Source organism: Oncorhynchus kisutch, linkage group LG3 (assembly GCF_002021735.2).
Source record: "Oncorhynchus kisutch isolate 150728-3 linkage group LG3, Okis_V2, whole genome shotgun sequence".
NCBI lineage: Eukaryota > Metazoa > Chordata > Actinopteri > Salmoniformes > Salmonidae > Oncorhynchus > Oncorhynchus kisutch.
In genome coordinates, this window is record NC_034176.2 from 31,060,453 (window position 1) to 31,078,642 (window position 18,190).

Sequence of the window (18,190 nt, forward strand, 5' to 3'; positions counted from 1 at the left end):
GTCTCCTTTTAGTCTCTCAGTCGTTCTTTCACTATGTGGACAAACCCTGTTTGGAAAAACCCCAGCCAGTGAGTTAATGGAAATATCCCCCTGGTTACAGACACACACAGCCTTATCCTTCCTTTTTTTAACAGACCATTTGTTTTCTTTTTTCTTTCTTTAGTACAGCCTTTCAGCGGTCTCTCCTTCCAGCCCCAGAAGACACCTCCCACAACCCCTTTGGGCTGAGGTCATAAGTTTTCCTCCAGAGGAGGTCATAGAGTTGAGGGTTGTAAATATACAGTGAAAATATCAACCTGGTTACAAAAAGATCCCTCAACGACACATGGTCTGAGACATTCCATTGAGCTTTGTTTGTTTAAATATCCGTTAACTATTTCAAATAATCGTTGTGGAATCTAATTGCATCATCCGAAATCACATTTTGGTGACTGCTGGGTCTTAGACAAAAAACGAACCTTGTACAACACAACAAGCTCGGAGAATCACTCAAACAGACACAAGAGCGTGAGACTAAAACACTGATGTGGAACAGTGCTAGGGGAGGGAAAACGCGAGGTCACGCAGGAAGCATGTGGAACTGGAGCGCTGTGAGAGAGAGCTAGGGGATGAATTATGGATGGGTGTCGGTCACATGGGGAACGTGCCGAAGAGCTGTGACGTGTGTGTGAGCGAGAGAGAGAGAGACAGAGAAAGAACCAAGGCCCTACATCTGCAGTTAGATTCAGATAGTCTCACAGTACACCCTTAACTAAACTAGGAAGGAATTTACTGTAATCATCTCAACATCAGCTGGAGAATGTTCACATGTATCTGTAGGGATGGTATGAAAACACAACACTGCTGTGATCAATGAACAACGAGAGACAGAGATGTGAAACTCAGATTAATTAGTGTTCCTGAGTTTCCCTTGAAGCAGGGTGTAATTGCAGGATATGTTTTTTGTTTTCTCTTTGATAATTGAGTCCACACACCATATTCGTGGTCTCTGATTCTCTGCCTCCAACAGAGATTGAGGTAATCAACTCCTTATTACCTTCCTTCCTGTCCTACATAGGGACGGAGGAGAGCGGAGGGTAGGCCATGGAGGACATAAAGTGAGGGGTGAGGCTTTTCCAACCCCCAGGAACACACCACTGTACCTCATTGGGACACAGAGGAAATGGGATTGGGTGATTTGTTTATGTCAACGATCCCTCTTCATGTAATATTTTTGGAATGTAGCAGTTATTGTTATGACGGTTGTGAAATGCCAGTAAATGACGGTCTAGCGGAGTTTTGTATATGTTTAGTTGTGTTCCCTTAGCCACAATATGCTAAGCTGCTTTTGCAATAAAGGGATGACTGTGTCCCAGCCTCTGCTTCATGGTGGGGATCTCTAGAAATGCCTGGACACGTCCCAACACAAACCATACAATCAGATGAGCGATGGAAGCTTCTTGAAATTGAATCTAGGACACAGGGAGCGGATTGAAATGGAGGAGCATATCTGGAACTTCAGGGGGGATTACTGCTTTAGCCTCTCATTTAGGCTACATCCTAAAAACACTGGATGCAGAGACCACTAAAACTTATTCAATCACCTTGTCTCAAAAGACAAACGGTCGTGGGTCAAAACAAAGAAAATGTGATTGGCCTACTCAGCCAGCATTTTTTCTCATAGGCTCGAAATTGGTGTGACTCAGGACAGGTTTACGGGGATGAAAGGGTGCCGTTGAACCAACACCTGGGGGGGAGCAGCATTGTTGGATGGATCATGCGGGTGCTTGTAAGAACACTCCCTACTGCATCCTACACCAACAGGCTAGACCAGCTGAGGATGGGGAGAACAGGGACCAACCCTCCAGGTTATCCAGATAAATGAGAATGTCAACTACTACCAAGAACATTTACTTTGGGACTATGGATAGAATGGCAACACTGTTACTTAGAGATGAAAAGTACAGTTATAATTACATTTATTTAGCTTCTTTGTTGATGCTGCAGCCTTCGCAAAAGTGAGCTATCTTTTCGAAACAATAAACCACTCTGTATTTTAGTAAGGCGAATCATATAAGTAACCTTGCTCAAGGGGAAAAATGTGGGACATCACCTATAATTTAAAGGAAGTGTTGTTTTCTGGAAACCTATTTTTTGACCACATGACCACTCTTCTGTTTTGTGCTGTGTGACAATGAAAAACACGTGTCTACTCAGAGATTTGACATTGGTTGGGGGAGGAGGTAAACCAGCCGTGATAACATTGGACTGCCTCCATTTTAACACATCACATTGCCATGCAGAGGACATATCTGACTTTAGGAGAAACTGATGATTTCAGAAACAGGGTTCAGGTCATTTCCAGTTCAAAATTAAATGAAAGGAAGAATTTTTGAGCTGGTGAGCTGTTCGGATCACCATGACGAGACACCAGACAATCCTCATCTCCGTCCATATCACATGATGGAAGAGTGCTTTATTGTCCCCCACGATGAAATCGAGGCGGGAACTGTGGATCGGTCTCTGTCCGTCCGTCCTTTCGTTAGTCACACATGATATCTCAGACAGCACTGGACGAAACCTGGGTGAATGATGCGTCTCGCCATAGAGATCCGGCTTTTACAAAATTACACTGATTGGCCCAAGGCAGAAGATATAGTAATGAACTGAAATGTGTGTGTATCATTAGTGGGGGACGACATGTTTACTGTTGCCTTGTTGTTTTATCATCAGTCTGTAGTCTAATTGTCGTCTGCCAATGTTATATGAGTGACTGGCTATAGACAGTGATTCCTAATTCCGCCAGTCTAAGCCTGAGACTCCAGGCAGGGCTCAGCTGGGGGGAGGCACAAAGCAAGACTACTCACCCAAACAAAAACACACATGACATTAAGCATGTGCACAAGCAGTTTCCACTGTAAACCTAGCTAGACATTGCAATAATGAAATAGAACTGACAACCATCTGTGAAGTCAGCCCATTGGTCTATTTCCTGCCACATGATGGAGAGCGGAGGCGAGAGAGAGAGAGGTCTGTTCTGTATTAGTCAGCTGGACTAATAAATAATCTTAAATGCTAAAACATTTAGGGCCCAGTTAGTCCGTGCACTGACCTCATGTAGAAAACTCTCCCAATAAGTGTGTGTGTGACGATGCAAACAGAAACACTGAGATATGCTCCCCTAGCAACGCCCATGAGCCTGACACTGCCAGCCATGATGACCTACTTTTCCTCTCTTTCTCACACACACACACACATACACACACACACACACACACACACACACACACACACACACACACACACACACACACACACACACACACACACACACCATCTATCCCTGTGTGTAAAATCCATCACAGTCGGCTGTAGCAGAGTGTACAGTAAAGACACTCCAGGCATACTATCTGTTATTGTGTTTCTCTCTGTTTTCTGAATACATGAATTGGACCATAAGGTTAATGGGGCACAGTGTTCACAGAAGACATATAGCCCACGTCACCCCGCCTCCCACTCACCCTCCTGGTGTCTGCTCCTCTTCCTGTGTCGACACCCACACCATCAGGGCCAATCATTCCATCTCACTGTGAGATGACAGCCATAGTTTACAGTGTTGGCAACACTGGCAGTCTCTTCCTTCTCATCTCCTCTGCCACCAATAAAGCATTGCCTTATCATCCCCAAGGGAAGTATGTGGGGGAAGGGATGGGGGCTGTGGGGGTTGTTGAGCATTTATTAAATGAATGACTGAGTCTTGGAGTCTGAGGGTGAAGACACATGAAACATTTTGTCTGAAAGAATGAGATAGATGGAGGGAGAGAGAGAGCAGCATACAAAGCATCCTTTTAGACCTGAGGCAGAGCTCCTAGGGTCTGCTGTTATTGTCTTTGAGGCTGCATGCTGGCTGGCAAATGTGTGTGTCCCTATATGTGAAGCCTGCCTGTAGTATGTGAATATGTGTAGTATGTGAATGTGCATACGCATTAAAAGCTGTGCATATGCATTCGTGGCCGAGTATGTTTTATGTATTCGTTGTTGTTCATGAGCCTGTATCATTGTTGTACGTAGGCCACTAACCTCAAGGCCTGAATGCTCTCCAAGCCCAGTTGATACAACAACACACTGCAGGGCCAAGAAAACACACAGAAAAGGGTGTTTGTGTAGTTAGTTTGGCATGTCTTATTGCCATTGGATTCTGAAGGGATCTAGACAGTTTTGGGACTTATCATTATCATAATCTCTGGAGGAGGTAGGTAAATATGGGATGGTTCATACTTGAGAAAATCTTCTACTGTCAAAGGATAAAAGTTGTTTGGACTGTATGCACAAGCCAGCAGCTGCCTGTCTCATTGTATCAAGGCACACCTGCAGGAATAGGGTCAAATGGTGGGTGGGGGAATTTTCAGGATAGCATGACACTGGTTCCTCAAACTTCAATGGGAAGTCGTGTGTGTGTGTGTGTGTGTGTGTGTGTGTGTGTGTGTGTGTGTGTGTGTGTGTGTGTGTGTGTGTGTGTGTGTGTGTGTGTGTGTGTGTGTGTGTGTGTGTGTGTGTGTGTGTGTGTGTGTGTGTGTGTGTGTGTGTGTGTGTGTGTGTGTGTGATGAGTAAGAGCTGAGTGACAGGGCAGTGGGAATCAACCTGGGGTATTTATATCAGGGCTTTGTGGTAACCAGGAAAACAAACAGAGGAACTGAGTCGCCCTCAGACAACAGATACACTTCAGCTTTTCCCTGCGATATGACACCTATCTGGGGTTTCATCACACATCCTGGAGACGCTAGCCGACCTGCAGTCAGAGCAGGAAGAGGTTGACTGCTCACTGTCTAAAAACTACATTGGCCTATTTTAAAATGGGACCCTGAATCATATTTCACACCTATACATAAGCCCATACCTAATGACTAAGTGTAGTATAGAGTAATAACACAAGGGATAAAAATAACAAATAAGTAAAGAGCAGCAGTAAATAACAATAGCAGGGCTATATACAGGGGGTACCGGTACAGAATCAATGTGCGGAGGCACCAGTTGTCGAGGTAATATGTACATGTAGGTAGAGTTATTTAAGTGACTATGCATAGATAATAACAGAGAGTAGCAGCAGCATAGAAGAGGGGGGAGGGGCAATGCAAATAGTCTGGGTAGCCATTTTATTAGATGTTTAGGAGTCTTATGGCTTGGGGTAGAAGCTGTCTCTTGGACCTAGACTTGGCACTCCGGTACCGCTTGCAGTACGGTAGCTGAGAGAACAGTCTATGACTAGGGTGGCTGGAGTCTTTGACATTTTTTAGGGCCTCCCTCTGACACCGCCTGGTATACAGGTCCTGGATGGCAGGAAGCTTGGCCCCGGTGATGTACTGGGCCGTACACACTACCCTCTGCAGTCACAAGTCACAAGACGCAGGCCTCCTAATTGTCCCTAGAATTTCTAAGCAAACAGCTGGAGGCAGGGCTTTCTCCTATAGAGCTCCATTTTTATAGAACGGTCTGCTTACCCATGTCAGAGACTCAAACTCGGTCTCAACCTTTAAGTCTTTACTGAAGACTCAGTGGGTCATATGATTGAGTGTAGTCTGGCCCAGGAGTGGGAAGGTGAACGGAAAGGCTCTGGAGCAACGAACCGCCCTTGCTGTCTCTGCCGGGCCGGTTTCCCTCTTTCCACTGGGATTCTCTGCCTCTAACCCTATTACAGGGGCTGAGTCACTGGCTTACTGGGGCTCTCTCATGCCGTCCCTGGAAAGGGTGCGTCACCTGAGTGGGTTGATTCACTGATGTGGTCATCCTGTCTGGGTTGGTGCCCCCCCCTTGGGTTGTGCCATGGCGGAGATCTTTGTGGGCTGTACTCAGCCTTGTCTCAGGATGGTAAGTTGGTGGTTGAAGATATCCCTCTAGTGGTGTGGGGGCTGTGCTTTGGCAAAGTGGGTGGGGTTATATCCTTCCTGTTTGGCCCTGTCCGGGGGTGTCCTCGGATGGGGCCACAGTGTCTCCTGACCCCTCCGGTCTCAGCCTCCAGTATTTATGCTGCAGTAGTTTATGTGTCGGGGGGCTAGGGTCAGTTCTCCTGTCCTATTCGGTGTCCTGTGTGAATCTAAGTGTGTGTTCTCTAATTCTCTCCTTATCTCTTTCTTTCTCTCGGAGGAGGACCTGAGCCCTAGGACCATGCCCCAGGACTACCTGACATGATGACTCCTTGCTGTCCCCAGTCCACCTGGCCGTGCTGCTGCTCCAGTTTCTGCTCCAGTTTCAACTGTTCTGCCTTATTATTATTCGATTTGGTCATTTATGAACATTTGAACATCTTGGCCATGTTCTGTTATAATCTCCACCCGGCACAGCCAGAAGGGGACTGGCCACCCCACATATGCTCTCTCTAATTCTCTACCTGACATGATGACTCCTTGCTGTCCCCAGTCCACCTGACCGTGCTGCTGCTCCAGTTTCAACTGTTCTGCCTTATTATTAATAGACCATGCTGGTCATTTATGAACATTTGAACATCTTGGCCATGTTCTGTTATAATCTCCACCCGGCACAGCTAGAAGAGGACTGGCCACCCCACATAGCCTGGTTTCTTCCTAGGTTTTGGCCTTTCTAGGGAGTTTTTCCTAGCCACCGTGCTTCTACACCTGCATTGCTTGCTGTTTGGGGTTTTAGACTGGGTTTCTGTACAGCACTTTGAGATATCAGCTGATGTACGAAGGGCTATATAAATACATTTGATTTGATTTGCAGTGCCTTGCAGTCGGAGGCCGAGCAGTTGCCATACCAGGCAGTGATGCAACCACTCAGGATGCTCTCGATGGTACAGCTGTAGAACCTTTTGAGGATCTGAGGACGCATGCCAAATCTTTTCAGTCTCCTGAGGTGGAATAGGTTTTGTCGTGCCCTCTTCACAACTGTCTTGGTGTGCTTGGACCATGTTAGTTTGTTGGTGATGTGGACACCAAGGAACTTGAAACTCTCAACCTGCTCCACTACAGCCCCGTCGATGAGAATGGGGGCGTGCTCGGCCCTCCTTTTCCTGTAGTCCACAATCATCTTCTTTGTCTTGATCACGTTGAGGGAGAGGTTGTTGTCCTTGCACCACACGGTCAGGGCTCTGACCTCCTCCCTATAGGCTGTCTCATCGTTGTCGGTGATCAGGCCTACCACTGTTGTGTCATGGGCAAACTTAATGATGGTGTTGGAGTCATGCCTGGCCATGCAGTCATGAGTAGAGGTCGACCGATTAATCGGATTGGCCGATTAATTAGGGCCGATTTCAAGTTTTCATAACAATCGGAAATCGGTATTTTTGGACACCGATTTGGCCGATTTTTTTTTTTACACCTTTATTTAATCTTTATTTAACTAGGCAAGTCAGTTAAGAACACATTCTTATTTTCAATGACGGCCTAGGAACGGTGGGTTAACTTCCTCGTTCAGGGGCAGAACGACAGATTTTTACCTTGTCAGCTCGGAGGATTCAATCTTGCAACCTTACAGTTAACTAGTCCAATGCTCTAACCACCTGATTACATTGCACTCCATGAGGAGCATGCCTGTTACGCGAATGCAGTAAGCCAAGGTAAGTTGCTAGCTAGCATTAAACTTATCTTATTAAAAACAATCAATCAATCATAATCACTAGTTAACTACACATGGTTGATGATATTACTAGTTTATCTAGCGTGTCCTGCGATGCATATAATCAATGTGGTGCGTATTATTGCTCCAATACCTAACCATAAACATCAATGCCTTTCTTAAAATCAATACACAGAAGTATATATTTTTTAAACCTGCATATTTAGCTAAAAGAAATCCAGGTTAGCAGGCAATATTAACCAGGTGAAACCAGAAACCAGAAATATTTAGACTTATGGATGCCACCCGTTAGATAAAATATGGAACGGTTCCGTATTTCACTGAAAGAATAAACGTTTTGTTTTCGAGATGAGTTTCCGGATTCGGCCATATTAATGATCAAAGGCTCGTATTTCTGTGTGTTATCATGTTATAACTAAGTCTATGATTTGATAGAGCAGTCTGACTGAGCGATGGTAGGCAGCAGCAGGCTCGTATGCATTCATTCAAACAGCACTTTAGAGCATATGCCAGCAGCTGTTTATGACTTCAAGCCTATCAACTCCCGAGATTAGGCTGGTGTAACCGATGTAAAATGGCTAGCTAGTTAGCAGGGTGCGCGCTAATAGCGTTTCAAACGTCACTCACTCTGAGACTTGGAGTGGTTGTTCCCCTTGCTCTGCATGGGTAACGCTGCTTCGAGGGTGGCTGTTGATGATGTGTTCCTGGTTCGAGCCCAGGTAGAGGCGAGGAGAGGGACGGAAGCTATACTGTTACACTGGCAATACTAAAGTGCCTATAAGAACATCCAATAGTCAAGGGTTAATGAAATACAAATGGTATAGAGAGAAATAGTTCTATAATAACTACAACCTAAAACTTATTACCTGAGAATATTGAAGACTCCTGTTAAAAGGAACCACCAGCTTTCATATGTTCTCATGTTCAGAGCAAGGAACTTAAACGTTAGCTTTCTTACATGGCACATATTGCACTTTTACTTTCTTCTCCAACACTTTGCTTTTGCATTATTTAAACCAAATTGAACACGTTTCATTATTTATTTGAAGCTAAATTGAATTTATTGATGTATTATACTAAGTTAAAATAAGTGTTCATTCAGTATTGTTGTAATTGTCATTATTACAAATACATTATTTTTTTTTATTTTTTTATCGACCGATTAATCGGTACAGGCTTTTTTTGGTCCTCCAATAATCGGCATCGTGTAACGGCGTTCTTCGTTTGTAGAAAGAGAGGACCGAAATGCAGCGTGGTGGTTACTCATGATATTTTAATGAGAAAAATGACGATACATGAAATAACTATTAAATACAAAACAACAAACGGAACGTGAAACCTAACTACAGCCTATCTGGTGAAACTACACAGAGACAGGAACAATCACCCACGAAATACAAAGCGAAACCCAGGCTACCTAAATACGGTTCCCAATCCGAGACAACGAGAATCACCTGACTCAGATTGAGAACCGCCTCAGGCAGCCAAACCTAACTAGACACACCTCTAATCATTAGCAATCCCAAATCCTATATAAAACCCCAATACGAAACACAACACATAAACCCATGTCACACCCTGGCCTGACCAAAATATATAACGAAAACACAAAACACTATGACCAAGGCGTGACACATCGGCGTTGAAAAATCATAATCGGTCGACCTCTAGTCATGAGTGATCCATTACAATAAATGACATTACATGCTGTCATGTAACCGAATGGCATCCTAAGAGTGATCAGGAAACTATCCCTGAGCCAGACTCCTGCCGGTACTTAAATTGTTTATGTCAGTTAACCCACAGACTGGGTTAAAGACTGGGTCACCAGGGTTAAAGAACTTCTGTCCTCAGCTGTCTTCCTAAACACCTCCTCTAAACAGCCTTCAATATTTAATGAGTGAGTGAGTGAGTGAGTGAGTGAGTGAGTGAGTGAGTGAGTGAGTGAGTGAGTGAGTGAGTGAGTGAGTGAGTGAGTGAGTGAGTGAGTGAGTGAGTGAGTGAGTGAGAGAGAGAGAGAGAGAGAGAGAGAGAGAGAGAGAGAGAGAGAGAGAGAGAGAGAGAGAGAGAGAGAGAGAGAGAGAGAGAGAGAGAGAGAGAGAGAGAGAGAGAGAGAGAGAGAGAGAGAGAGAGAGAGAGAGAGAGAGAGAGAGAGAGAGAGAGAGAGAGAGAGAGAGAGAGAGAGAGAGAGAGAGAGAGAGAGAGAGAGAGAGAGAGAGAGAGGAAAAAAAACACCCCTGACACGCCACAAGGCAAGCATGACTGCTCTGTCAAGCTGGTGTCACAGCTGTGGACCAATGAAAATATCACTAAGCCCTTCAACTTTATTTCTCTCCATCTATCTCTCATCACTAGAGACAATGAGGTTTCCAGTAATTCCACAGAGACTAATCCCCTGGGAAGCTACTATATTGAGAGAAAAAAAGAGGGGAATGCCAGGGCGAGTGCAATGCAGAGAATACTTGCGACTACGGTTATGGATGACCCATGATGCTTTGCGGCATAGTGGTGATTCAGTGGCTGGCTTTGTTGATCGTTATTGAATCTAAAGCCCTCCAGTCATACAAAAGTTGGATTTCTGTTAATTTCCTGGCCTATATAGTCTGGATATGGGACGTCATTGACTGGCCTGCCTCAGTATCATTATGATCCAAAAGAGATATTAAATACTGTATGAGGAGATCTATCGACCAAAATGTATTTCAACGAGCTGCAATAATTTGAACAGTATGCCGTAGCACATTTACAGGAACACAGTGCAGTACTGTAATGCTATACTCTTTAATACCATGCAGGACTGTGGCTAATAATGCTGCTGGGCTGTGTTCCTCCCCCTTTCTGTGCCCTCCTGATTTCTTACTGAGAGAACTGCCTCATGTTGCTGATGCAGGCAGTTTTCCTCCAGCACCCAGGCACTTTATTCAGATAGACAGAAAGAGGCTTTCAGGGTAGCAGAAATGTATGTAGTTCACTCAGCGTGCACGGTGAGTCATACTGCCCCTTAGAAAATGGGACACAGCAAGTGCATGTCCCTGACTAGCTCTTAGTGATGTGGGCGGATGGGTGTGTACACTGTACACCATAATGATAAGGTAAGACACCAGGTCTCACCCCCCTTGCCCTCGCACATTCTCATAGGAACATCAGCAGTTAGCCTTGTTTAAAGAGGTCTGAAATAGTAATAATAGCGTATAAAACCGGTTATGGCAGTAAGTGTATGTGGGTACTGGTACTAGGTCAGAGGTTGGGTACATAGTACCTCTGTATGCCCTCAGAAGCCAGTGTTCATGGTTGTGATCCAGCAATTAGTGCTCGGCCATCTGAGTACTATAGAGGGCCAAGTGGGCATGAGTATGTCTGCTGACTGTCTCTCCCCTGCTCTCTTTCTCATCTGTGGTGTGAAAGGATGCCATTGTCCTCACTCGGCTCATCCGCACCAAAATATTAACTCCTCTCCCCCTCATAAGCCAAGCACATGTTCCACCAGCTAACCCCTGTCTGCCTGTTAGTCTCTCTGTCTCTAACGATGTCTCTCTCGTGCTCACACACACACACACACACACACGTCTGTCTGGCAGCCAGGCCGCAATGTGGACCAGCCAGTGGGACTGGACGTTGAGAGGTAGAACACTGCTTTGCAGCCCAGGGGAAAACACTACACCCCACCTGAATGCAAATGGAAGCATCAAGTTATAAATGGATAATAGATTGTGTATAAAAGTGTAACGTCAGCATGTATCCATCTATGATAATAATTATCAAACAGCTGCACTGTTCCACATGAACAAATAACAAGGAGCAGTAGCTCCCCTGGCTGCCAACCACTTTGTAGAGGCAGGGGCTGAACTGACATTTCACCCTGGAGGAGTCCTTGAGAAATGTCACGAGATACCCACCTAACATTTTAGAGACTGTGGGTGAGATAATTTGTGGAATTGGGAGGCAAACACGCCGACACAGATCAGTAAGGCAGTGTCCACCTTGAACACACACAGGAGAACAGGGTGTAGTGACATCAACATGTCAGGGAGATGTGTTTTTCAAAGAGGGCCCTTCACTACTGGCACAGTAATGTTTTTAACTCTGGGTGAGCATTTCTGTAGGTTAGGCCTACTTTCAACTGCTCCATGGGTTGCTTTGGCACCATGGAACACAACATAAATTGTTTATCTTGCACAGGGGCGGGGGAGGTCTTGTTTTAGGACATTTGATTTCTCTCATAACTTGTTTTTGGTCAATATGGGTGAATGTATTGAAGATAAAACTTGCTGCATCCTAGGCCTACTGCACACTTATGGAAATGTAATGTTATGAGGGGATTGTGTGCAGTCCTTTCCCAAATGACATTTTAGGTATATCAGAAAATCAATACACCTGTGATGTTACTTACCAACTCATCTAAGTTTCTCATGTCACACAGCACCCTCTGTTTCTGTTGCCAATGTGCGTAAGAGGCAGGCTCGGGTTCATCAACCACACTCTCTTTGCGAACGAAAGCCCTGCTTATTGGAAGTAGGCTTGGACTGGGCTCCCCCTGGTTCTCCTGGTCCCGGATCTCCTCCTCGATCTCCTCCTCCAGCTGGATCAGCATTGGGGCCAGCATGCCGAACTTGGCCCCGCGCCGCGCCACCTCCAGCAGGCACAGCACAAAGTTCTTCTCGTTGCATTTCTCCACTATGTCGTTGGTTTCGAACATCAGAACATCCTTGATCCAGAGCTCCTGACGACACCAGCCGATGAAATTGGACACGTTATCCCGAGCCAAAAACGACCCAGGGACCACGTTGCGCGACTGAAAAACCACATCCTTGGTTGGCATCCTCAATGACTGTGCAACCTCCGGGTACTCCATCTGGAAGTCCAGCGCTGCTCGATTCACATTGTTGGCATGCCGACAGAGGGCACAGCCAGTCTCCAGCCCTTCCATAAAGGTGTCTGCAGTTATATCCAGGTCATACAGCGTGTTAAACCACTCGGCCAAGTCCTCCTTCATGGCATACAGGTATTCCTCGCTGGACTTGAACGGCCGGATGCTTTTGGAAGCAGCAGACTGGATGTTACTCTGATCAGCCATATTGTCGTGATATGTATCAATGCAGGCTAGTCCTACTTAATAATTCCCGGTTGTCTCATTGCATAAGCGCTCCAGAACCATATGGAGCAGAGCAAAATAACCGCGTAGACGCACCCATGACAAGCGGGCATATGCGGTATCTCAATCGAGGTCCTTGAAGGAATACTTTGTATTGTTAAAACATATTGACATCATGCGAGGCAGCCGTGGCGCGTGGATGCGTTTTCCGGATGTCTGTGTGGTTCCCATTTCCTTTAATGAGCGCATCTCTATTTCTCACGGAGTTCCAACTGCGGGTGAGAAGAAAAGGGTATGGTTAGCTACAGATGGATACACACCCAACGCATAAATCCTCCAGGTATCCTTGACCTCCTATGTCTGTGAATATACAATGCGTCGCGATAATCATGTTGCTGGTTCGCATGGATGGTCCAAATCACGTCTTCGCAGTATCCCTCAATAGAATGACCCTCAGCACTGACCAGTGGCAGGCTTCACAGTTCACTTGCCGTGTAACAGTCTCCCTAGCTCCCATTTTGCACCGCCGCCTGTTCTGAACATGCTGAACTGCTCTAGTTTAGACAGGTTGAGCGATTCAGTGGCATATCCCATTATGAGGGATAAACGCCTGTACATGGGAGAAAAAAAGCGTAACCCGGTACTTACCGCCTGATAATTTAATATAGGGTTTATACTAGAGTGAAAAACTGTTATCTATTCGTAATTAAACACGTATAGCAATTGCTAGAGAACAAACTGTTGACCCGCGAACCACTAGTTAACGTGCCGAGAAAAAAACATGACAGCACTAGAATAAATTAAAATGTGATAAACAGGTGGCTGGATTAGCCAAGCAGCCAGGGTTTTAAAATGCACATCATACACCGCCAAGAAAATACCATCATTCATCGATAGGATTTCAATTCGTGGTAATGACCGCACCGGGTGTGTGAATATGACCGATATGTTCTATATAACTAACAACTTTTCACAAAGCAATAATTAGCACATTTAATTCTTACCTACCTTTTAAAATTGAATGTTTTGTCAAGAACGGACCGTTTTTCGATCAGACTCATTCAGTAAAACAAATCGAAACCAGCCCCACGAACAAAAGATGTAATAGACTACAATTTGAATGAGTTCAAAAGTGTAAGACACAAGTCGTTTTAAATCAACCATCGCTTGTAGGCTATTTTTTCATTGTCGTCTTCAACGCCAAGTTACTTTCCCCCCAGGACACTGGGCAATAAAAAATGGGAGGCGAGTCCATTTCCTCGGGATTGAAAAAGCAGACAAAAACGTCAGGGAAACGTTATTAGCATGTCAACAGGCAGCCCTGTTGACATGTTCGAAGTGCGTCAAATTCAAGCATAACCATTTTAACATAGGAAAAAGATGTCCAATTACTAATAGCTTATTGAAATCACTCCAAAGGAATCAAATGAATAGTACAATGTAACGATGCAGCATTGAGAGATAGCAACAGTTGCACTACTTCAGTTTGCAACAATGTAGGCTACGAATGTTGCACGTTGGGCTGTGATATATATGGATTTCGGGAGCCGTCAGGCGAAAACAATTATATGTATGATTTTTTTCCTGTGTGTACTGTGTATAATTGAAAACCGAATGTAAAACCGGGTGAGGAGAACGAAGTGTTGGGGAACCAGAGAGGAAGAGGCTAAGCGAGAAGGATAACTGGGCACAAAATCTGTCTTCTCCAGGAGGTGGCGTTTTTTTGGTCACCGAACAAGGAGTTTTTGTATGGAGGTCAATGAGAGTGTCGAATTTGGTTCACAAAACATATTGCTTATTTGATCGAATAGATGTTTCGGATTGATGAGGTTGTTACGAGTTTACTGACTTAAGTAGGACACGTGACATCCCGGCAACTTTGAAAAAAACACTTTAGGCCTATATCGGTTGTGCCAGTTGTCAGAAAGTCATAAACCCCGCTAATTTCTACAATTCATCTTCTTAAAATGTGATTTTAAATCTAACCTTACTACTAACCTTATGCCTAACCCTAAATTAAAACCAGAAAGCAAATGTTTGTTTTCATGAATGTTTACGATATAGCCAATTTTGACTTTGTGGCTGCGGTGACTAGTGGAAACAGTTGAGCCACACTGTCATTGGCTACAATGGTCCCGACCTGTTCTTGCCTCCTACCGACTGCCTTCCATTTTTGAAGAAATGTATTTTAATTGTTAGAGTGGCCACCAGAGTAGGCCCGGTTTCCCAAAGGCATTTTAAGGTTACGTTCGTCGTTAGAACCTTCATAGGAGCGTCGTTAAATATCCGAGCTATTTCCCAAAACCATCGTGACTAAACTTGCTATTCAAAACGGTCGTTATTTAACGACTGCACCAGACCACTCGTAGAACAGCTAAGTAGCCTACGTCGTTAATGATTCTTCGCCCTTCCGCGTCACTTTATACACAGAATATCTCCACTAAACACAAAATTAAGGTGTGTCTTTCTGTGACCATTTCTTTGCTGACAAGCGAAGGATAGTTTTTTAATTAACCTAACAAACGAAGGATATATTTTTATTTAACTAGGCAAGTCAGTTAAGAACAAATTCTTATTTACAATGACGGCCTACCAGAAGTCAAAATGCCTCATACGGGGGATTAAAAAATAAAATATAGGACTAAACACACATCACGACAAGAGAGACACCACTACATAAAGAGAGACCTAAAACAACAACACAGCATTGCAGCAACACAACATTGAAGCAGCACAAAACCTGGTACAAACATTATTGGGCACAGACAACAGCACAAAACGCAAGAAGGAAGAGACAACAATAAATCACTTGAAGCAGCTACAACTGTCTGTAAGTGTCCATAATGAAGAGATGGAGATAAAACGGTCCAGTTTGAGTATTTTTTTGCAGCTCGTTCCAGTCACTAATATAATAGGCTAAATTATAAGATGAATACAGTATAGGCTACATAGAACTAAATATTTGAACGATATTGAACTCAATTTAATGGTAATAAAATTGTTTTACTTCGCTATTTGTCTCCTGTCGTCAGAAATGTTTGCCTCGATATAGCATATTTTATGATATTTAACATGTGCGCAATGATGTGCCTATTCTTGATTTAGTGCATTATTATTGGCTAAGCATTAGCCGCCTCAATATTTGTAGCCATAGGTGAAACAATACATGATCAAAAGTACATCTCATTCCAAAATCCTGGGCATTCATTTTCTGCTATAACACAGTCTCCACTCTTCTGTGAAGGATTTCCACTAGATGTTGGGATATTGCTGACGGGACTTACTTCCATTCAGCCACAAAGGCATTAGTGAGGTTGGGAACGGATGTTGGGCAATTAAACCGGGCCATAGTCGACATTCCAATTCATCCCGATGGGGTTGAGATCAGGGCTCTGTGCAGGCCAGTCAAGTTCTTCCACACCGATCTCAACAAACCATTTCTGTATGAACCTCGGTTTGCGCACAGGGGCATTGCCATGCTGAAAAAAGAAAGGGCCTTCCCCAAACTGTTGCCACAAGGTTGCAAGCACAGAGTAATCTATAATGTCATTGTATGCTGTAGCGTTAAGATGTCCCTTCTCTGGAACTAAGGGGCCTAGCCCGAACCATGAAAAACAGCTCTGGACCATTATTCCTCCTTGGGGCAGGTAGCGTTCTCCTGGCATCCGCCAAAGCCAGATTAGTCCGTCAGACTGCCAGATATGGTGAAGTGTGATTCATCACTCCAGAGAACGCGTTTCCACTGCTCCAGAGTCCAATGGCGGTGAGCTTTACATTACTCCAGCCGATGCTTGGCATTGTGCATGGTGATCTTAGGCTTGTCTACGGCTGCTCGGCCATTTCATGAAGCTCCCGATGAACAGTTATTGTGCTGACGTTGCTTCTAGAGGCTGTTTGGAACTCGGTAGTGAGTGTTGCAACCGAAGACAGATGATTTTTACACGCTACGTGCTTCAGCACTCGGCGGTCCCGTTCTGCGAGTTTGTGTGGCCTACCACTTCGTGTCTGAGCTGTTGTTACTCCTAGACGTTTCCACTTCCCAATAACAACACTTACAATTGACTGTGGCAACTCTAGCAGGGCATAAATTTGACTAACTGACTTGTTGGAATGGTGGCATCCAATGACAGTGCCAAATTGAAAGTCACTGAGCTCTTCAGTAAGGCCATTCTATTGCCAATGTTTTTCTATGGAGATCTCATGGCTGTGTGCTCGATTTTATACACTTGTCAGCAACGGGTGTTTCTGAAATAGCCGAATCCACTAATTTGAAGGGGTGTCCACATACTTCTGTATATGTAGTGTAACTCTCTAGGAGCTGATCTTCTAATGTTATTATAATTTTTTGAAAGGCACAATTGGAAAGAGAGAAGGCTGACACGAGAGCAGTGCTGCTTCTTTAGATCCTATCAGTATTGACACTTCTCAACGACTCACTTAGCGAACCTCTCTGCGTAGTGTTTTGGGATACGCGTGTTAACATCTTCAGCCGTTGTTAAGAAAGTTGCATCGTTAAAACATCGTATGCCTAAATTCCATCCCTAAAGGAAAACCGGGCACGGGTCAATATAATGGATCATCTGTGGGGGAACTCTACCAGCAAGGTTGGGGAGTAACGGATTACATGTAAAGGATTACAAAAACGGTAACTGTAATCCGTTACATTAACAGCAAAAATATTGTAATCAGATTACCGATACTTTTCAAAAACTAGATTACTTCGAGGATTACTTTTAAATTCAGATGTTAGCGGAGAAAAATCTTTGACACTTCTGTTTTCTCAATGACATTCAAATTTTAAAAAGGCGAAAGTTTAAATTTGTTCCACCTGAGCGAGTCTGACCACAAATCAGAGACCACCACTATGATGACACACCAAATGTGTTTGATGGATCGCGGGAAAAGATCAGGAATAGGCTTTTGTTGGCTACAGTCCAAGTAATGTCTTCCAATGGTGCAACTGCTTTCGGCATCCAAATATTATGCCATTTGATTTAAGGCTTGGAGGTAAGGATGACAGTAGTGGTGTAGTCTACGGCGATACGGATATCACTTATTGATTTCTACATAGCGCATTGATGTGAATCACACTGCTGCTCTCTCATTTAGATATTTGTACTTTACGGATTGTGGTTGTTGTGGGTGGCTGTTCAAAAATTCTAAATGTGTATTTGAACCTAATAATAGTTGAATTCAAGAAGTTCAAGCTGCCTATCAGTCATTGTTTTTGAAACCAGTGGACAGCCAGTAAAAAAATGCTCTTGCAACAGCTGCGTAGTTCAGATCCAAGCCTATGGAATGAGTGTGGCTTTTATTGCTCAATCTAATTCATGCTGATTAAAAAAATATCCATAGGCCTAATGGACACATGCTCAAACTTGCACGCTTTGATAAGACTTAAAATGGCAATCTGTAGTTGCTACATTTTTGGGGGGGATTTATAAATTATATATACAGTACCAGTCAAAAGTTTGGACACCTACTCATTCAAGAGTTTTTCTTTATTTTTACTATTTTCTACGTTGTAG

General features: G+C 44.2%; 1 protein-coding gene across 1 annotated transcript in view; it reads right to left on the reverse strand.

Annotated features, from left to right (window-relative positions):
* LOC109880406 (GAS2-like protein 2A) overlaps positions 1-14,091 on the reverse strand; it is a 38,184-nt gene extending 24,093 nt beyond the window's left edge. Inside the window, exons 1-2 of the mRNA XM_020472618.2 lie at positions 13,671-14,091; positions 11,961-12,934 (exon numbers count right to left, since the gene is read on the reverse strand). Of these exons, the coding sequence (XP_020328207.1) occupies positions 11,961-12,644 (684 nt within the window). The 5' untranslated portion in view covers positions 12,645-12,934; positions 13,671-14,091. The remainder of the gene's footprint in view (positions 1-11,960; positions 12,935-13,670) is intronic.
* Between the last annotated feature and the right edge of the window lie 4,099 nt (positions 14,092-18,190).